This window comes from Lissotriton helveticus, chromosome 6 (assembly GCF_964261635.1).
Source record: "Lissotriton helveticus chromosome 6, aLisHel1.1, whole genome shotgun sequence".
In the NCBI taxonomy this organism is placed as follows: domain Eukaryota; kingdom Metazoa; phylum Chordata; class Amphibia; order Caudata; family Salamandridae; genus Lissotriton; species Lissotriton helveticus.
In genome coordinates, this window is record NC_136067.1 from 386,319,558 (window position 1) to 386,338,952 (window position 19,395).

The 19,395-nt window shown below is 42.4% G+C and overlaps 1 protein-coding gene across 1 annotated transcript in view; it reads left to right on the plus strand.

The window, feature by feature from the left end:
- The window catches only part of MBOAT2 (membrane bound glycerophospholipid O-acyltransferase 2), a 907,083-nt gene extending 890,318 nt beyond the window's left edge, over positions 1 to 16,765 (plus strand). The window contains exon 13 of the mRNA XM_078647832.1: positions 15,486 to 16,765. Coding sequence (XP_078503958.1) covers positions 15,486 to 15,711 — 226 coding nt within the window. The 3' untranslated portion in view covers positions 15,712 to 16,765. The remainder of the gene's footprint in view (positions 1 to 15,485) is intronic.
- Positions 16,766 to 19,395: the final 2,630 nt, after the last annotated feature.

Sequence of the window (19,395 nt, forward strand, 5' to 3'; positions counted from 1 at the left end):
TTTAGGAGGCTATCATGGTTCACAGTGTCGAAGGCAGATTATGGGTCTAAAAGAATAAGGAGGCACGAGTCCCCTTGGTTTAGAAAGAAATGATACCGAACTTGTTTAGATGCCTGTAATCAGTCAGGCACGGATCCTGACGCAGGTACCGATACCTTCAATATGGCCGTCACATCTTTCCACACAGGATGTTCATATCCTTTTCTAGTGAATCCTAAGTACTCCGTGTGGGAGCACGGGTTTGATATACAGGCGAGGAGGCAGGAGATATTTTCCAAATGATAGCTTTTTATTATCAGAAGTAACAAGGGTTTGGGCAGGGGTTTGTGCTTCAAGTCCTTGTTCTCTCGGTTCTTCTTTAGTAGGTGACTTCGGTGAGCCGGATGAAGATGAAGAAGGTGATTTTTCCTGTTCTTCTTCTTCTGGGTCAAAGGTGTCTCCCGGAGACTCATAAGAGAGGAAAAGAAGGAGCTGTCAGCACACCAGTATTTAAATGATTTATGTCAGGTTGACCCGTCACCACACCTCAAAAGTGCTTATCTCTGGGTTTCCTCAGGGTATAGTTGTGAAGGGGAAAGACTTTTAATAAGTGTCTAGGGTTTGGGAACAGGAGTGAGGGGTTTTACTTTAATGGTCTGTTTCTCTTTAAATCAAAAAAATGGTACAACTGAAGAAATTGACACGCTTTTTGCTAATGAGGCCACATTGTAACAACTTGTCCTTTAGGGCCCACAGTTAGAAAATACCGATTCTGTACACTTTTCTACCTAGACTTGGTGTCCTTGTACAAACCTCTCCATCAAACAGGTAACAGAAAACCACAATGTACTCTCTTCAAGGAACCCCTACTACCTTACCCACCTCCCGTGTTCCCCCCTCTGTTCCCCTTGTGAGGCTGTCACTCACCGGCTCTGCTGCAACTCTCCAGAGTTGCGGCCGCTCATTCGCGTCTTCAGGAGGATTCCACCACTCCTCGTGCAAACGTTCGTCTGGTCCCGCGTCTTCTTCTGTCGTGGTTTTGCCACTCCTTAGTTCTCCTTCAGTCGGCTTCACTTCTTCTTCCTTTGCAATGTCTCCAGTCCTCGGGTCTCCTTCGGTCGGCTCCGCGTCCTCTTCAGGTTGTTTCCTTCCTCCGATTTCCGCTCCACCGGAATGACCGCCTTCCTTCTTGACGTCCCCTCCTTTCATTGGCTGATGGCAAAGACTTCCGGAGTAACTTTCTCCGGCTTCCGGGATCACGCCGACAGCTCTCTGCGGAGAGACAGAATAGCGCCATGGATTTTGTCCGTTTCCTGCGCGGATTGATTCGAGTGGGGCACCGACATCTGAGGGGGCGGATCTGCCCAAGGAGTTACGCCAGTGAGTCCTTCCTCACACTCCGGAAGACCGCAACCGGAGTCCTGGAATTTAAGGGGCGGAGTCCAGGATAAGGGCGCAACGCCGATGACTGAAATCTCAGCTTGAAGCAAGAATGCCACAGGAGAGAGCCAAAACGGAGAGGGAGAGGAGCCTGATGCCCCCTGAAGGAAGGACTATGGGAGGAAGAGAAAGACTGGAGGAGAAGACCCGATCCCCTGCCCCGTCTCAAAAGCCGACAAAACCGGAGGATGCCGAGCCCACAGGATGGAAGGACAGCTTGATGAGTAACGCAAGTGAGTTCAGTGCTTCAATCAGGAAATCAAACGCTGGGAATCCCCACACCACGGCCCAGGAGGGTCGTGGTTTCAGGCAATTGCAGAAAGCGCAGTTCTTCTCTTTTAAAAGTTGGTGGGCGGGAATGCGGGCTGAACCAAATAAGCACAAACACTGCTCACTAAGGAATCACACACATGAATAGCACATGTGTGACAAAGGGAGCACTAGCCATTCCCTTTAGATACAAACAAATCTGGCCAAATATACTTATGCCTTTTACTTTGAGGGGTGTCCCAGCGATGATGGGAAAATCCAGGCACACAGAAGAAGGCCTGAAAAAGAAGCAGCTAAGTTTTTTGTTTTTTTGTTTAAAAGAGCCCTGGACACTCTTACACTGTAGCCAGACTTGCTTGTTACTATCCAGTATTATTCACATGCATATCTACACTCCCAAATAGGAAGGGATAATTGGGAATAAAAGAAGGTTTTCCTACCATTGTCTGAAGATTAATTTGTCTGTCTAGGGAGAGGTGGGGCTGCTAAGGAAGGCAACCAACCACAGTTCCCAAAGTAAAGTCAGCCTAAAAACCAATAAAAAGAAATTATGCTTATCAACTCGCTTTGATATCCCCTTAATCTTTACGCATTTTTAGCCCTCCCCTGTCACAGGCACTTGTCCCACCCACACAAGTGAGGTATCATTTTACTTCAGACACCGAGGGGAATGTTGGGTGGTAGAAAATGTGTGCCTGCCCAGTGATCCCACACAGAAATGTGAGACAAATGTGATTTTTATTTAGCTAAATTTGAGGTTTACAGGGGATTCTGGGTAAAAAAAATGTGGGTGATCCACACAAGCCACACATCCCTGGACTCCCCCAGGTGTATAGCTTTCAGAAATGTCAGATTTTGGTATGTTTCCCTATATGGTTGCCGAGCCCGGGACCAAAAACTTAGCTGCCCCTCTTGCAAAACCAGGTAATTTTGTGCTAGATAATTTGAATGTTTCCACAATAAGGTTTGGGCCTTTCTCTGTCGCAGGCACTTGGCCCACCCACACAAGTGAGCCTCCATTTTTATCAGGTGACCTGGGGGAGCACTGGGTGGTAGAACATTTGTGGGTTTTTTCTGATTCTGGAGGAATATGGCCCAGTAATGCAGGGAAAATGTGTCCTTAGTCACATTTTGAGGTTAGTAGGGCATTGTGGGTAAGAAGACTTGTTGGAATCCACGAGAGGCACACCACCCTGTACTCCCCTAGGTTTTTAATTTCCAAAAATATCTTGAATTGGTAGATTTTCCATAGAGACAATGACACCTTGACAGAAAAAGACAGAGAAGACAAGTATTACTGCCCATCCATCTATTCCTCAAGTACACACATGCTGGTTGGATTTGGCTCAAGGGTGAGTGAAATGTTCAAAATTTATATTTTATTAACAAAAGATTTCACAAAAATAAATGCACTGTTAATAACTGAAAGGTCGTAAACCTGAACCAATGACTCACAGCTTGTGAGCTGTAAAGCCACTGCAAGACACAAACTTTGTTACAGGCCATTCAAACACCTTTCATACGTAACACACACAAGACCATTCACACCGCCTTCCACGGGCCCAGCACATTATAACACTCACATCAATAGACCGCTCCATTCAAGGGCCCATCACTGTCATATGCCCACATGACTGACACAGCAATCACACCGGATGGTGGTTGACAGTGTGAGTGTACTGGCTTTTGGCTAGTGACCTGCAGCAAGTCACTACTCACACACCACCAGCCAAGCGCCAGTCCACGCCCACCACCAGCCAAGCTCCAGTCAATGCACACACCAGCCAAGCACCAGTCCGCACAAACCACCAGCCAGGCAAAAGTCCACTCGCGTTGCCAGCCAAGCACCAGTCTACGCACCCCGCCATCACATTTTTTTTATATCAAAAAGAAAACACAAACCAATTGGAAGTAGATACGAAACTGTAAATACAAGCACAACAGCTCTTACTAAATACATCACACTAATGCCAACCTGAACAAAAAATATAAAATTATACATCTCAGTAAGTTTACTGTTACACTCACGGTTGCACCCAAAAACTCAGTTGCGTGTGGTGCAATTTAAAACCTATAGACCCACACAGCCCAGGTGTAGAAGGACTATCGGGGCAGTACATACGACTCTCCTTCTGGATACCTCTTCAGGTACAGACTCTACATTTTTTGACTGTGGGAGGAATGTGATCAGGAAAGTGGCGATCTTTTGATCTAGCCACATCCTCCACCATTGCTTCTCTAGGAACTCCTGCCTGTTCCACTACAACAAGGCTGCCTATCAGAGACTGCTGAGACTTAACAAATGTCATCTGTGACCTTGGAGAATAATCCTTGAATACAACAGAAGCATTGAAGGTTGCTAAATGCAATTAATGGATAGCCAACTTCTTATACCAAATGTACGCCTATGAACTGCAGTGTAAGGCTCCAACCTCTGATCTACACTATCCACTCCACTAATGTGTTTATTGTAGTCTAAAATGCACACAGGTTTGCGCATTTCGGCAACCTGACCCCAAACAGTCACAAGTGAAGTTCTTTCGTCATGGATGGTAGTCTGCATGGACGATATTACGTAGCAAGGACTGTTTCTTTGATCTATGTATGTTTCTTCATTCTCTCTGTCACTGCAAAGGCGGAATACCGATATGTAACGTAGACTTCAGATTGTACAACACTGCACTCTATGCTAGCAATTTGTATTTGTATGTATTTATTTACTTGTTTAAGCGCGACTGCCACCCAAAGGGTATCCTGGCGCTGAGACTGCGTCCGTGTTTTACAACCGATCTGTCATTACATTTTCCTTGGGAACAAGAACGTTTTCAGGTCCTTTTTAAAGGAGGGGAAATCCTGTCTGCTCCTCAGTGTCAACGGGAGTGAGTTCCAAAGTGTAGCGGCCGTGAAGCCAAACGCCCGGCCACCCATCCTCACTCTATTTATCCTTGGAACCGTCACTAAGAACGCAGAGGAAGATCTTAATGGTCTAATGGCGCAGTACCAAGAGAAAAGTTTTTGGATCGGTATTGGCCCCTGTCCATGCAGTGCCTTAAAAACAAGACAAGCTGCCTTGAACATTATTCTCTGCTGGACAGGTAACCAATGAAGATCAGCCAGTGCTCCAGTGGAAGAGGCAGATCGAGGACGCGTTAGGGCCAGCTTAGCCGCCATATTTTGTATCCTCTGCAGTTTTAAAATTAAAAGTTTATAATAGTTACCGGGTTGCGAATATTAGGCAACGGGCTTTGACACACTGTAAGTTTATGCTGCCATGGAAAAACTCAATAAAGATTGTTAAAAAAAAATGGATGGTAGTCTGCATATAGACCTCTCTCTTGTCAGAAAAGTTCACAGCTAGAAGTGCATCGCTATGCAAGGCACTGCACGGTCCCTTCTCGATTTTGGTTACAAACAAGCTCTTTTGATTAACTTTTACTGTTACAGCAGATTATGCCACAAGCAATAGTGTCCACTTTGAACAATTCCCTGAACAATTGCACACCAGAGTAGAAGTTATCTACGCCTAAATGGTGGCCTCTGTTGAAAAGTCCTCTACCAAGTTCAAAAACAATTTTTTCAGTAACTCCAAAAGTGAATGGACAACCAGGGGTGTCAATACTGACATTAGAGACCTATCCAGACCTACTGTCACACAGCATATAAATCTTAGTTCCATAGCGTGCCCTCTTGCTAGGAATGTCCAGCCTAAAAAACAATCAACCCTTGGACAGGACTAAGGACTAAAGACTCATCCACGTCTATTTCTTTCCCTGAGAAGTGATCAAGGACAGGCTTAACCTTAAAAAAACAGTCACAATCAGGGTGATTTCGTGGCAATGCTAAAGTATTATCCACAAAATGCAGCATCCGAAGCAGAAGCAAATACCGATTATCACTCATGGTTGCAGGAAATATAGCCATTGCATCAAGGGACTAGTAGACCAATATGAAGACAGTGACGCCTTCCTTATCAGACCCATCAAAAAAGTGAAACCCAAGAACTTCTTCAGGTCATCCAGATTTGTGAGAGTCCACTGGGTAGCTCCAGAGTGGGGCTTAAATCTTGCATTCTTGTCCCTCAAATACTGTTCAGCGTACAAATAAGTTTGCTCAACAATCTCATACAAAAATACAGTCTACAAACAACTGAAAAACATTTATAGGCAAAATGTTTTAGTATCTACTCCACACCCTGCAACACCACTAAAGGCAGGTAACACCGGCAGCATCATGTTTGGGGCAATCCAGAGTCCGTCACTTCCAATGGGAAGCCTTGCATCCCGAGGCTGCAATCCATATGCCTCTTGCTGCTCTTTTGGCACATCTGGGTCTTCCTCTAAAAGCGGCATTTCATCCACAGTGAGAGTGACTTCATCATTAGAAGATTCCTCTCGGACAGAAGATTCACTGTTAGAATCCTGTCCTTCCTCCTCTGCCTCAAATGCAGAGTCAGTCTCATAATCATTGTCAGATGAAGACTCAAAAAGCATTCCAGCAAGCTGCTGAGCGGTCATTCTTCTCCTCGCCTTAAGCCTTACTTAAACAAGTAACTTGACAAACAAGTCAACAGTAGCGAACACTATGTAAAATAAGTAATAAACAAAGTGTGGCTTGATCAAACAAAAAAGTAAAACTACTGGTATATAGCAGTTGCATGGAAAAGTCAATCAAAACAAAGAACACAAAGACTTATGCACCGTAAATACCACTCACTGGCCAGAGGCAGCTAGACTCACCGGCACCTACTCTGCACAGACACAGCAAGCACCAATGATATCCCAGTAGAAAGAAAAAATAAAACAGAATTACACGCAAGACAACACAATACGCATTATGCACAAATACAAGGAACATTTCACACACATTCAAACAAAAGTTAAATATGCTTTTATTATTACAGAATTTCCCAAAAAACATTCGTACAGGTCTTTGATACTCATTTGGAGTAAACAGTATGAAGAAACGTTTTCTTCCCAAACACTTGCAACTACACAAACTGCATATCTACCAGGGCCGAAACCGCAAGCACGAGTCACATCAAAGGAATCAAAAGCTTTGCACCAAAATAAAAAGGAGAAATAAAACATTATGATTACAAATGATGACAAAACATAAAGCGGTTAACATTATCCAGTCCACGCACACTGCCAGCCAAGTGTCACTTCACGCACACTGCCAGCCAGGTGTTAATTCACACACACTGCCAGCCAAGTGCTATCCTACACAACCAAGTACACGCAGACCGTCAGCTGAACTCCAGTTCAGGTGCACAGAAACTTTCCCTGGTGCCTAGTGTCCCCCCCCCCCCCCCTTTGGGGCAGGTGGGCCTAAAGAAATATGGCCGATATGCCCCTAGAGAGGCAGAAACAAACAAAATATATAGCCCCTCACAGGAAGCGACCCTTAACAACATTGTTCATGTAAGAAAAAATCCCTAATGGCTTCTGCCCCCTTGGGGGAAGATGAGTCTAAAACTATATGGCTGAACTTCCTCCAAGGGATGCAAAAATGGCCTAAATAAATGGCCTTATAAAGGGGAGCGACCCTTGCCAAAGGGGCTGCTCCCCAATATCGCCAATTCATTAATTCCGTGCTGGCTAGTGGCTTCTGCCCCTGATGGGGGCAAATAGACATAAAAATATGGCCTATCAGCCACCAAGGGGGAGCAGAAATGGCCAAATATATATCCCCTCAAGCGGAACGACCCTTGGCCAAGGGGCCGCTCCCCAAAACATTGTGCACCATATTTAAGAGCTTCCGCTGCCATCCCTCCCAGGTGGGGGGGGGCCTTAATTAGCAGCCCACGGGCGGAGCGAAAGTGCTTCCCCTCTGGGTGGATTCCTTGAGGTAATGGTTACGTCCTCTGCACAGGAAACCCGCAGCAAAGGACAAAACCATTACGTCTATGGCACTCAACGGGTTAAAACATAGTGCCTTATTCTTTTTAAACACCTATATTTTTCCCCATAAAGCATGTTGTAATCTGGACCATTTAGATATGTCTTGGGATACCCTGGCCAGAAGTGTTTTTATATTTTCTCTCACCACCTCCAAGTCACTCTGGCTAACCCCAATGCTCGCACGTATCCCAATTCATACAATAAGATAAGATCTGGGATATAAATGCTTGCATAAAGGTATTTATAGTTAAGCAGTTTGACTAGGATGTAATCTGCGTAGAATGCGCTTTTTACTGTCCCACCGCTGTATTTATTTCTTTTATTAACTTATTTTGATGGATAGCTACTGCTAATGCGGAGCTAAACAAAAGGGGGGATTTTACGCAACCCTGCCTGGTATCCTGGAGCATTGCAAAGAGGGGAATGTATACCAGTTACATGTCCCTATTTCCAGAATGTTTGTGTACAGCCACTTCACATTCTCAATGAAACCGTCCCCTATTCCCATTCTTGCGAGCACCCTAAAAATATATCCCCAATCCACCTTGTCAAAAATTTTCTTGGCATCTAATACTTCAGTAATTTCATAATTATCATCTCTGGTCTGCCACAGAATGAGTTTTTAGATGTGCTGTATAGGAGCAGTTAGGAACATAATGTACTTGCGATGGACGGATGAGATAGGAACCTACAGTACAGAGAACAGTAGCCAGGATTTTGGCTAGTATTTTCATGTCCTTTTTAGGTCTTTTCGAAACAGCGTTTGAAGAGACATGTTGTTTTCAATCTGTGGGCTACAGCACACTCATTGGCTCAACCTTTGCGCCCTCCATCGTTGCTCTCATATCATTTGTCCCTATTTGTCAACGGCATGCATGCGTCATGCCTCTTCTTGTGTTTACCCCTCCATCAGAGCATGGACCAAGTACTTGTGTCCGTCCACTCCTCTCATTTAAGATGCTACTTTTTTCTTTGTGTTTGAGCACTCCACACAAGTGCTTGTGCTTTCACTCACCCCGTCCTCTGACTCCTGTTGCCTTTTTACCCCTCCCACTCGTCTCATCTCAACCCCAACAAGATCGTCCTCACATCGGAACGCTGCTTAATCTGTGCAGGAGATACATATAGGACATTTTAGAAGACATAAGGTACATTTTCTTCTCACTTGTTTTACAACACTGAATTTATTAAACCCATCATCGGTAGTTATCCTTATATAAATTCATTTACATTATTCATTTATAGTGCTCCTTTCCAACGGTTAAATGAAAAATTCCAATTCTGTATTTTACTTACTCAGAACATATTTTCTTAGTGCTTATTCTGGAGATAGTTGAGCCCATAGTGCCATCTTGTGGGCAAAAATGAGAATGTGTGATACGCCAGCTTAAAGAATAGCATTGCCCCTTCCTCCTCGTAAGCTTCAGTTTACGTGATTTAAAAAATGGCCTCATTATTTTCTCCTGACTCGAAGTAGGGGTAAATACAGAAGCTAGAAAGAAGTTCAGCATATTCTCTGGGTAACTTAAATATAAGTATTTCAGCAGCACGCTTTTCCCTAAGCTTAGACAACTTTGTTTGGCACGCTTTAAAGAAAGATCGCGTTACAAATGTTTACCCAAGGTCATCATTATCTGTAGTATGTAAGATCATAGCCCTCTGACAGAATGAGAGGAAAGCTTTTTTCAAAGATGTTATCGAGAGTTACATCTTAGATGACCCAAACGGTTGCATAGCTTTATATTTATTTGGCAGGTTTCATAATGCTCAAAACACAAAAAGTTTTGAAATACCCTAATATACCTAGCTTAAAAACTATAACAATGACAAAGCCAATAACACTTGCTTTGCTGAGACCTATTGGTTTTAGCCAATGCAGGTTTAATAATGAAATGGGCTTTGAACTTGAACAGCTAAAGTGAGCTTTCTCTGGTTGTGAAATTATTGATCTTCATGCCATGGTATTTTCCCTTTTCTCTGTCTTCGATTATTTTCTTAAATATTTCTTACTAGTGAGGGTAGCAACATCGTATGTTTATTTTACACAGCTCTAGTAGAGACCATCTGTCCTTGGGGCTTTTCCTCCATGGCCTTACCGATTTCGTCTTGTCTGATATATATCCCTGTAGAGGAAACGCTCAGTCTCTCACGAGGGTAGGGGCAGTCCTGCCATACATTCTGACTCTACTGCAGAGAGATCCCAAGCCCCTCATAAGAGGAGGTGTAAGTGTTTACAAAGTCTGTCGGGTTTGTGAGCAATACTCCCCCATTGCTTCTTATCGTTGAGTTCCTATGTTTGGAGTCTTCGTGTTTAAGTTACAGAAATAATAGTTTGCCTGCTTTCTCACCCTGTTCATAGTGTTTCTTTTTCATATAGCATAATTGATACTATGCTTTGGTTGTGTTTAGCATGCTGAGGTTGTATTTGTTATTTTGCTCAATAGCCTAGGTGTTTCTTGTGAGGGAGTATTAGAGTTAAGTTTAGTTAATCTAATAACTTTGATCTCCAATTGTGTCTGTGTAGTCTTAGATTTCCTCTTTAGAATGGCTGCATCCCTCACCATATGTACTCATATAAAAGGTTTCCTTTCCGCCCATAATGTTTGTGCTAACGTGGCTAAGTTCACATTTTCCTGCAAATTAGTTCTAAGAAAAGCGCAAGTGTTCATCCAACAGGAGCTTCAAGGAAGGGCAAATAAATCTAGATTTGTTTCTGTGCTCACAGTGTAATAATCTGTAATAATCTGAAATGTTATGATGGACAGTAGCTGTTTCAAAGATCAATCTCAGGGACTATACTAAGACGAGGAAGTCCAGTTGCAAGAACATGCTATGTGTGCAAGATGTCTCCAAGGGATTTGCAAACTGTGATGATTCAACAAGTCTTCTAATAATTATCTATCATCCCATAGTTCAGGGCACTCAGACTTATCAAGATCTGGGTGTTGGACCAGGTTCTACTCTCCTTGTGTACATTTTTCTGTCCTTTTCAACGGGAACAAATATCTGAAAAGCTTGTTAAGAGTGCTACTTTTATTTGCTATGGGACTGTATACTGATCCTCTCACCATAGTTGGTCTGGTTGAGAGATTTTTCTTAAGACATAGTGACCCTGGTGTTCAGACCAAGTTTTCTAGAACTAACTAAGAGTCCCTTCTTACAGTATTGCAACTCCACTTTTCTGGTATTTCACCCATATTGGCCGTTCCAGCTCTGGGTGGTGTTGTATGCTAGCATGGTACACCTACTCTCTCTGCCCCCAACCACACATTCTTTATGGGAGAGGTGGGTTTCCTACAGCAGGGTTGTATCAGGCATTTTGGAATTTATAAAGTCAGGGTCTTTTTCCTTTTTAGGAAGCGCGTTAGAATCGTTAACGCTCTGTGATCTCATCAACTGGTTTTATTTTAATTGTCAGCATGTTCTTTCTATTCCTCCCTGACCTAATCACCTCAAGGTCGTCTCCGATTCTATTTCGACATGTGTGAAATCTGAATGCTCGATGTGGTTAGTTTATTTATTTGTGTATCTGGATTTGGTGGTAGGCTATTTACAACTTATTCGAGCTCCTTAGCAAGGAGGCTTCCTCCTGTACTTTACAAAGAAGTTTGCCTTGTCCGTTGAAATGAAGTACGTTGGGTCAATGTCTCAATGTATTGGGAAACGTAAATCAATATCCTACTGTTGTCTCCTCTAGAGCTGTGGGACTATGAGCTGTAGTCCGTTATGGTACAAAGTCAGGTCACTGACCCATCCACAATTTAACATTGCATCCTAGTGTGTGAAGAGGGGTATCAGGAGAGGTCTCCGTACATCACCATAGCCTCTCATTTGGGCCCTACTATTAAGTAGAGTATGTACATCTTCTAGGGCCTAATTTTTAACAGGATAAAGTATTGTGTGTTTTCCTCTACGTTCCTCAACTATGTGAGTTACATCACTTCTCACTAACTATGTATATCAATCTGCAACCCAGTACTTTCCACACATATCCGTTATAAACAAACCATTAATCCAGTTTCCATAAATGTTTTCACAAATCTGTCTTAAGCTGCTTTGATTCACAGGTCTACTTGGCAGCTCCATAATTTTCTCATGACCATAGCTAGTCTTTCAGGAGGGATCTTGCTAGTCTAGTGCTTCTGTCTCTCCTCTTGACACCCATTGTTTTGTAACCGTATCTAATGTTGATGTCGCCTCGTTGTGCAACTTTCTAGAGTCTTCCTCTGGGGATTCTTGCAGTCATACAAGAGTGTGTGGGGGCTGCATAAGCAGTACACGATCAACAACGTGTTCTGGGGTCAACTTAGTAAGGTACCCGGAACGCGTGCTCCCTGACCAGACAAGATACAATAGTTTCTAGCAGTTGCGGATCTTTCTGGGCCTTGATCTGGAGACAGTCGAGACCCTGGGCGCCCCAAGTTACTAAGGAAGAGATCATTTTGGCAGTCCGCCACCAAACTCTGTAAAAACCCCTGGTAGTGATGGCTTACTGGCAGAATTCTATCATAAGTTCGCTGACACTGTGGCTGATTGGAGGTTTACAACAGAGCGCTGGATACTGGTTCCTTACCGGCCTCTATGCAAGAGGCTTTGCTTGTCCTAATACCCAAACCGAGCAGACATCCTATATTTGCTTCCTCATATAGACCAATATTACTCCTTAATATGGACATGAAGATTATCAGTAGTGTGCTTGTGGTGCGTCTTCTTGCCCTCTTGCCCTGTCTTATCCATTTGGACCAGTCAGGATTTATCTCAAGGCAGAATACGGTTTATAATATCCATTGCTTGACTCATATTTGGCATGCCCCACAGTTTTTAACTGATGAATTTGCTCTGGTGCTCCTTGATATAGAGCAGGTGTTAAACTCATTTAATTGGTCCTATTTGTGGCAGGTGCTCTGAAAAATAGGGCTAGGCCCTTCCTTTATCCGATTGGTCCCTCTCCTCTATTCTGCGCCCTATGTTAGGGTATGCTTGGGAGGAATGGTCTCCGTGCCATTTTGCCTTTCAAGGGGCATCCGTCAAGGATGTCCCCTGTTGCCACTCTTGTTCGCTGTTGCCATGGAGCCGTTAGCCGAGACCTTACGCCCTGCGCTCTGCCCATGCGGTATATCCTTGGTAGACACCAACCATGTGGTTTCGCTTTGTGGTTGACGCCTTGATCTATCTCCGGCGAACGTCCTATTTGGCACCATCATATTGAATCTTATGCAGATGTTCGGGGATGCCTCGGACCTACGTACTAATTAATCTAAGCTGTTTCCCCGTGGGGAGATTGGTTGAGGTGCCGGTGGACGAGCTGCAAACGGTTGGGATTCCGTGGGTGACATCTGACATCCGTTACTTAAGAGTTTGTCTAGCCCATATGGCCCGACATATATTTCTCTTAATACTAGTATAGTAATGGAGGGGATAAGCACCGTGATTAGATTCTGGAAGGAACTGCCCTTATCACTTATGGGCAAGATTGCAGTTGTAAATGATAATATTGTTGCATTGTCTTTAAGCCTTTCAGATTACTTTTTACGCGATTCCCAAACATTATTTTCGCACATTAGTCTCATAGTGGACTTTTTATGGGGCCCCAAGTGCAGAAGAGTTAAATTGACTACTTTGCAGAGTCGTGGGACAAGGGAGGTCTAGAGGTTACGTGGCGGCTCAACTGCAAAATGAGGTCCATTGGCTTGATAAGGCCGAAAACTGAGAGAAACTGCTCCTACAGGGCACTCATGGGGATGGTCCTTACCTGCCCTTCTGATGTTGGGTCTTCGTGATTCCTCATTGTTTTCCTATATCATACGACAGGTAGCAGTCAGATGGGAGAGTGTTGTCAAATGGGTTATCCGGCGAGCTCCGTAAGTGCCGGATATGCCTTTGTGGGTGATCAAGCCGTTCTGAGTGTAGCTGACTTTGTCAATGCGACAATAGAGAGATGGGGGCTTTATTTGTATGCGGGATCTCTATGTTGAACTGTGCTTTATAACACAGGAGGAAGCGCCGATTCCTTTTTCACTGGGACCTGGACAATATTTACAATACATGAAATTATCCAGTATGGCTAGGGAGGTGTGGCCGTCCTTTCCTGAGGAACCGATGCAGTCCAACACTCTCATGGTCCTACTAAGGAAGACCCAGGGCCGTTGTCTTATATCCTATCTTTATCGGGCCCTTTGAGAAGACAGGTGGAATGCAGTATCCAACCCAAATGTGACACTCTTTTGGGGGAACCCCTGTCAGCCAGGGAGTAGGTGAAGGTCCGCAAGGGAGTCTGAAAAGTCAACTCTAATGCATGCTTCAAATTACTACAGTACAATATCATACATCAAACCTATCTCACCCTACAGACACTGCATGCTATTTATGGTACACTTTCGGATAGCTGTGCGCGTAGTGGGGCACCAGCTGTGAACTTTCTCCATATTGTGTGGTCCTGCCACTCCCTGACCTCTTAATGGGAGTCCATTCTTGCACAGCTTAAGGAGGCCAAGGGCTGGGATGTCCTGTTGGAAATACATCCAATAATACCGGGTTTGCTACTGTCCCCGTTGACATGAAAGTTGAGTAGAAAATGTGTCCTTTAGGGATTGGTCCAAAAGATGCACCGATTAGGCATGGCTTCGTCCTCCCCACCCTATCTCCCCTCCCCCGCCCTCCCTCCGACTACGTTATCTATTTGTGAATTGCTGGGGTTAGTGTAACTTTAAAATTCTGTAAAAAAAACTCCTTATGGTATGCACTTTCATGGCGGGCTCCCTGCCATGAAGAGGCTGCCAGTGGAGAAACAAAGGGGGCTCTTCAGGGCTCCCATGCCCCCCACACCATGGGGATGCATTCAGGGGTGCACAACGTGTGCCCCGTGTATGCTTGCACCCCTAGTTACAGCACAGCATAGACGTCACCTTTCATGCTGTGCCGTGCTGGGTCATTTTTGCAGTTCCCATTCCGGTGGTGGAGAGCCAGTGCAACTGCGCCAAAGCCGTAATCTGCCCCATAGTCTTCTGGTTCTTTAAACTCTCTAGTTTTCCCTTTGACTGTAAGAATTATTATGGTTGGATTGAGAAGACCATAGTGTACGTCCCATTTTTTTTGTCTCTCAGAGGGCCAGGAATCTTTTGCTTTTGAAGCTAATTTCCTGTTGGTGGTCTAAGGATGCAAAGATTCATGTTGCCCCCACCCAAAACAATTCCCATCTTCTAGATCCAGAATTTCTTTCTGCTTGTTTCTTTGATGCAGCTCTCAATATATAAATTCCGCAAGCTTATGCCCGACGGAGGACACCTTGTTCTCATTTGCCATGAAGCATGCTTTAAAGGATGTAATATCATTCTTAAGGAGCATGACTTCATTCAGCATCTTTGTCATATTTTCATCCCCTGCGCCTATGCTGGCTTTTATGGATGAGAGTTTGTTCAGAATAATCTCCAGTGTTTAATCCATTGTCATTGCTTGGGGAGGGGTCTTTGTTGATATTTTATGGCCTCTGTGAAGAGTAGGTACCTGGCAAATTTGGGATTTGGCATCTGTTCTATTTACTGATCCCTGGGCACGGGAGGAGAGTGGGTCAGGGATAGCATATCTGGTCATTGTATGGACCATGCAGATAAAATTCATCATCCCCTGAGCGATAAATGTGTCTTCCTCCCTTCCTTGTGCGTCATCTGGGGGTTTAGGTATGCTATTTCTAGGTTTATGAAGTGAATCCACATAACCCAAACTGAACACTCCAAAAATGTGGATTTTCGCCTGTTGAATAGCATAACAAGATGTTAGCGGCATATTGCAGGTTAATCTGGGGTTATTTAAACTTGGTTGCATGTTTTGGCTCCAGTAGGAATCTGATCGATTTGATTGATTTTCTGAAGGCCAAATAATGTTTCTTTTTTTTTTTAGCACCTGGTATTACTGTCTGCACATCGCCTGCATCCTCATATTATTATTGCTGCCATCACACTCAAAGCAAAATCACCTACCTAAAACAGAAAACCTCCAAACGCCGTGGAAAAAAGATCTGGATGGAGAAACAAGTCTTTCAGAACAGAACAGTTTTCCAACAACAAATAACAACTGTAATCAGAGACAAGAAATTGTTTTCAGACACAAAACAGAACAGCAATGATTTGAACAGCCAACCTAAATATATTTTGTATGTTTTTAAATCCCATTTATAGCGCCTCCAGAAAGGGTTTGTATTTGTGTGATCAAACTGAAACAGAAAAGAATATTCTGCACTGCGGTTTTGGTGGAAAGAAAGCTAACTAGTTCCATCCATACTTTACCCCTGTGGGTTACGCCTTATAAAAATATTTCTTATATTTTGAAGGGGCATTCAGGGCTGGCAGCTTGTTTCCTGATGGCGCTCTAATTTTGTGCCATTGCCGAATGTACATTGTGTATTCTTAGGCACAGAGTAAGTTGAAAAAGATATGTCAAATGATGAAGTGATGGATGCCTTACCTGAAACCCTCTACCTACTGAAACAATACTGTTTAAATACTTGTTTTGTATTGAAAACACAACAGACATATATTGTTAGACTGATCGATTTCGTCAACAACTTTTTATTTACAGTTCGAGATCATGAAATTGCAGCAGAATCCTGTTGGTTTTAATGCATTATGACAAGATGATGAAATGTGAGGTTGTAGAGTAGGGGTTTTCCACACTAATTGGCTGCAAGGTCCATGACCCATTTAATTAAGCCCATGTGTAGACAACAACAAATTAGAGGTCTATCATAAAGGAAGAGGGATCAAGGAGCCTCCTTTCTACATAGCAGACTTGACAGTTTTATGTCTCCAGTGCTCTCGGCCTCATTCCAATCCAAATAGTTATGTTTTTGAGTCTCTCTACCTTTGAATAACTACATTTGCTGATGCCACATTGAGTAAGTAAATGTTGTGCCCAGTTTGGAATCATGCAAGTTTCTGTTAATCATAACAAGAGATTCTCCGGGATATGCAGAATGGTTTCCTATTCCATCTGTTAAGAAATCAGATTGCTTTTACCTCTTCACCAGTGAAATGCAATTATCAGTATATTTACCAGAAATACAAAAATGTTTCTAACTTTTACACAATTTGTTTCTTAATTAATGGTGAAAATTATACTTCTACAGTTGTTTGAAACTGTTCAATTTATGTATTGATATAAAGAAGAAAATTGATTTATTCTTTCTTGCTTGGTGTATCTTTCCTTAAACACAATTGGAAATATTTCCAAATCAAGATAGATGCCATGTTTATGAACAGCTCCTATGGGGATTGCTAGTCGCATCTTGTTTCTCTTCTCTGAATATTCTCAGAGGGCCTCATAATAAACTGGACGGTCATAAATTTGACCGTTATCGGGTTTGACACTTTTGCTTTATAATCTTCTCAGTGTCACATTTAAAGAGAACCAGGTATATTGAATAGTTAAATGAAGCTGGTAATGAAATGCTTAACATCTTGTTGGTTGCTTGCCAGTTAACCACAAGGTGATGATCTGCAAAAAAGAAAACATCATGTTGAATGTTTCCATTGCTCCTGTACATGTACCACTTACATTGTCCTGTTTTTCTTTTACTGTTCTTTCTTACTCCGTTTTATAAATTTTTAGAAAAAGATATACCGGTACATGTTATCTGAGCTTGTTTTTGTTGGGAGACATTGTTTACACACTAATGGTAATAAAAAGTTAGAACGTTAGAAAGTTAGAACGTGTTAGGGTAAGTTGAAACCTTTGAATATAAATTATAAGAACTTGGTCTCCATGTTAAAGGCACATGCAGTGATACACTGAACGTTAAAATACACTGTTCTGGAGATCAGTTTTAATGGCTTTGTCCAGTCAAAAAAAGCATAACATAGTAATTCTTGAAAATAAAGTGTTGCTTTTTAGGGTCTTTATATTGCACCATATCCGTTTCTTGGCAAAACTAGCTAGCTTTTACAGTACTAGCATATGATGGTGTCCTCTTTAGACGCGAATGACATTACGCTACAAAAAATAGATATTCATAACCATGACTGTTATATAGAAGTGCATCACTTGCTTATATTCGGACATAAGGAAAGTGCTACTACAACATATGCGCCAGTGGGCACGGCAGTGTCACGTGTACTATACTGCTTTTGTGGAAGAAGTGTTAGTGTAGCCACAGTGGAGTCCTGCAGTGCTATTACTGCTTCATCCTGTAAGAATGAATGCTGCATCCGTGCCTGAGTGATATTTATATTGCCCATGTTAGATTTTAAACCTATATACAAAACGCAGAGCATCATCTTTTTGGGTACATATATATTCACCAATATAGAATAAAAGAAGTTTGTTATGTTGGTGAAAATATTTGTAACCAAATAAAATATAATGTTATACTAAACCTTTCTTGGGTGTCTCCACTACCCTTTTCTCTCCTGGTGATAATTTTGAAAAAACAATATCTGAACCAGCAGGTGGTAAACTATCACATTTACTTTAAAAATGAATGTGGTTATTGGCTACTTAAATACCTTTTGGCTAAGTACGCCACTCATAATTCTTGGCATTCCAAAGTATCAACACATGTTATGTAAGACAGGCAAAAACAGACTTACACTCACAGACGCAAATGCCATATTATCAGATAATGTTTCAAAGGTTTATGTGGTAGGCAAACAGAATATTAATTTGAGCCCTTTGTGAATCCCAAGGTGTAGTTTAACAATGTGGCACTCTAAAGGGTATGAACTTTTTTGCTATTCCCCTGCCCATCTAGCTCCAGAATGTTCTTTGTTAATAGTTTAGGCTGTTCCTCTGTTTACCCCCTTTTGGACTTGGGGGGAGTGAGATCATCTGGGTTGTGTGATTTACTATATTTGAGAGTTTGTGGTGATTGAGGGCTTAGCTTCCATTTGGTGCCTTTGCTCACAGCCTTAACCCATATTGTCCTGTTTCTCTTCTGTTCTTCTTCTTATCCCCCAGCACACACTGTCACCTACTTAAAAACATATCTCTGGGTTTATTTTACAGTTTTGTCACCCATAAATTATGAAAAAGTGGTCAGTCTCTAAAGGAAGGGCTCATTTGTTTGTTACGCTGTGGAAAAATGTATTTTTTAGCTTGTTGCATTCTTTATATTTTAAGCAAAACCAAACGTGTGATTCTGTGTTCGTATTTTTAAACTTAATTGAAGGATGCACTAAAACGTGTTGTAGAGGTTTTTGTAATTATTTATTTAATGATGACCTTCGAGGTCAGAATAGCACAGCTCTCTGATTTCATATTACTTTTGACACGCTTGAGACTTTTCTTTATAACTTTAACAAAATATCAGCAGTATAAGCATAAACAAAGAAGCTATAGCTCTTCTACACTATCACCACAGTGACATTATACTGATATATTTCCCAGTAAATCTACCTTGCTTGATCAGATAATGCTACATCAACCCTGATTTTTCATAACCTAATTCATTTAGTTGGGTCAACAGTGGCTGATGCCGTTTTTCAAGTACACAAACATTCAAGTGAAACCTGCGAAGTATTCCCAATCTGAAATGAGAATGTGAAGCTGTTTACATCAGTCTTAACATACTTGTTGAAAAATAGTTATGTTGAATAGGATTTGACAATTGTATGTTATACTTTCAATGTTTAAACATTAACCTACTTTATGTTCCCATGCATATACTGTACTTGCTTAAGCAACTTGATACGTGCAGGCAATGTAAAGGTACATTTAGTGTAATAACCTGTTCTCCGGCACCCTGCTAGGTTCAAGATTTAAGCAGCGAGACAATGAAAAATGCAGCAGATTTGTGTGAATCTCACACAGTTACTAT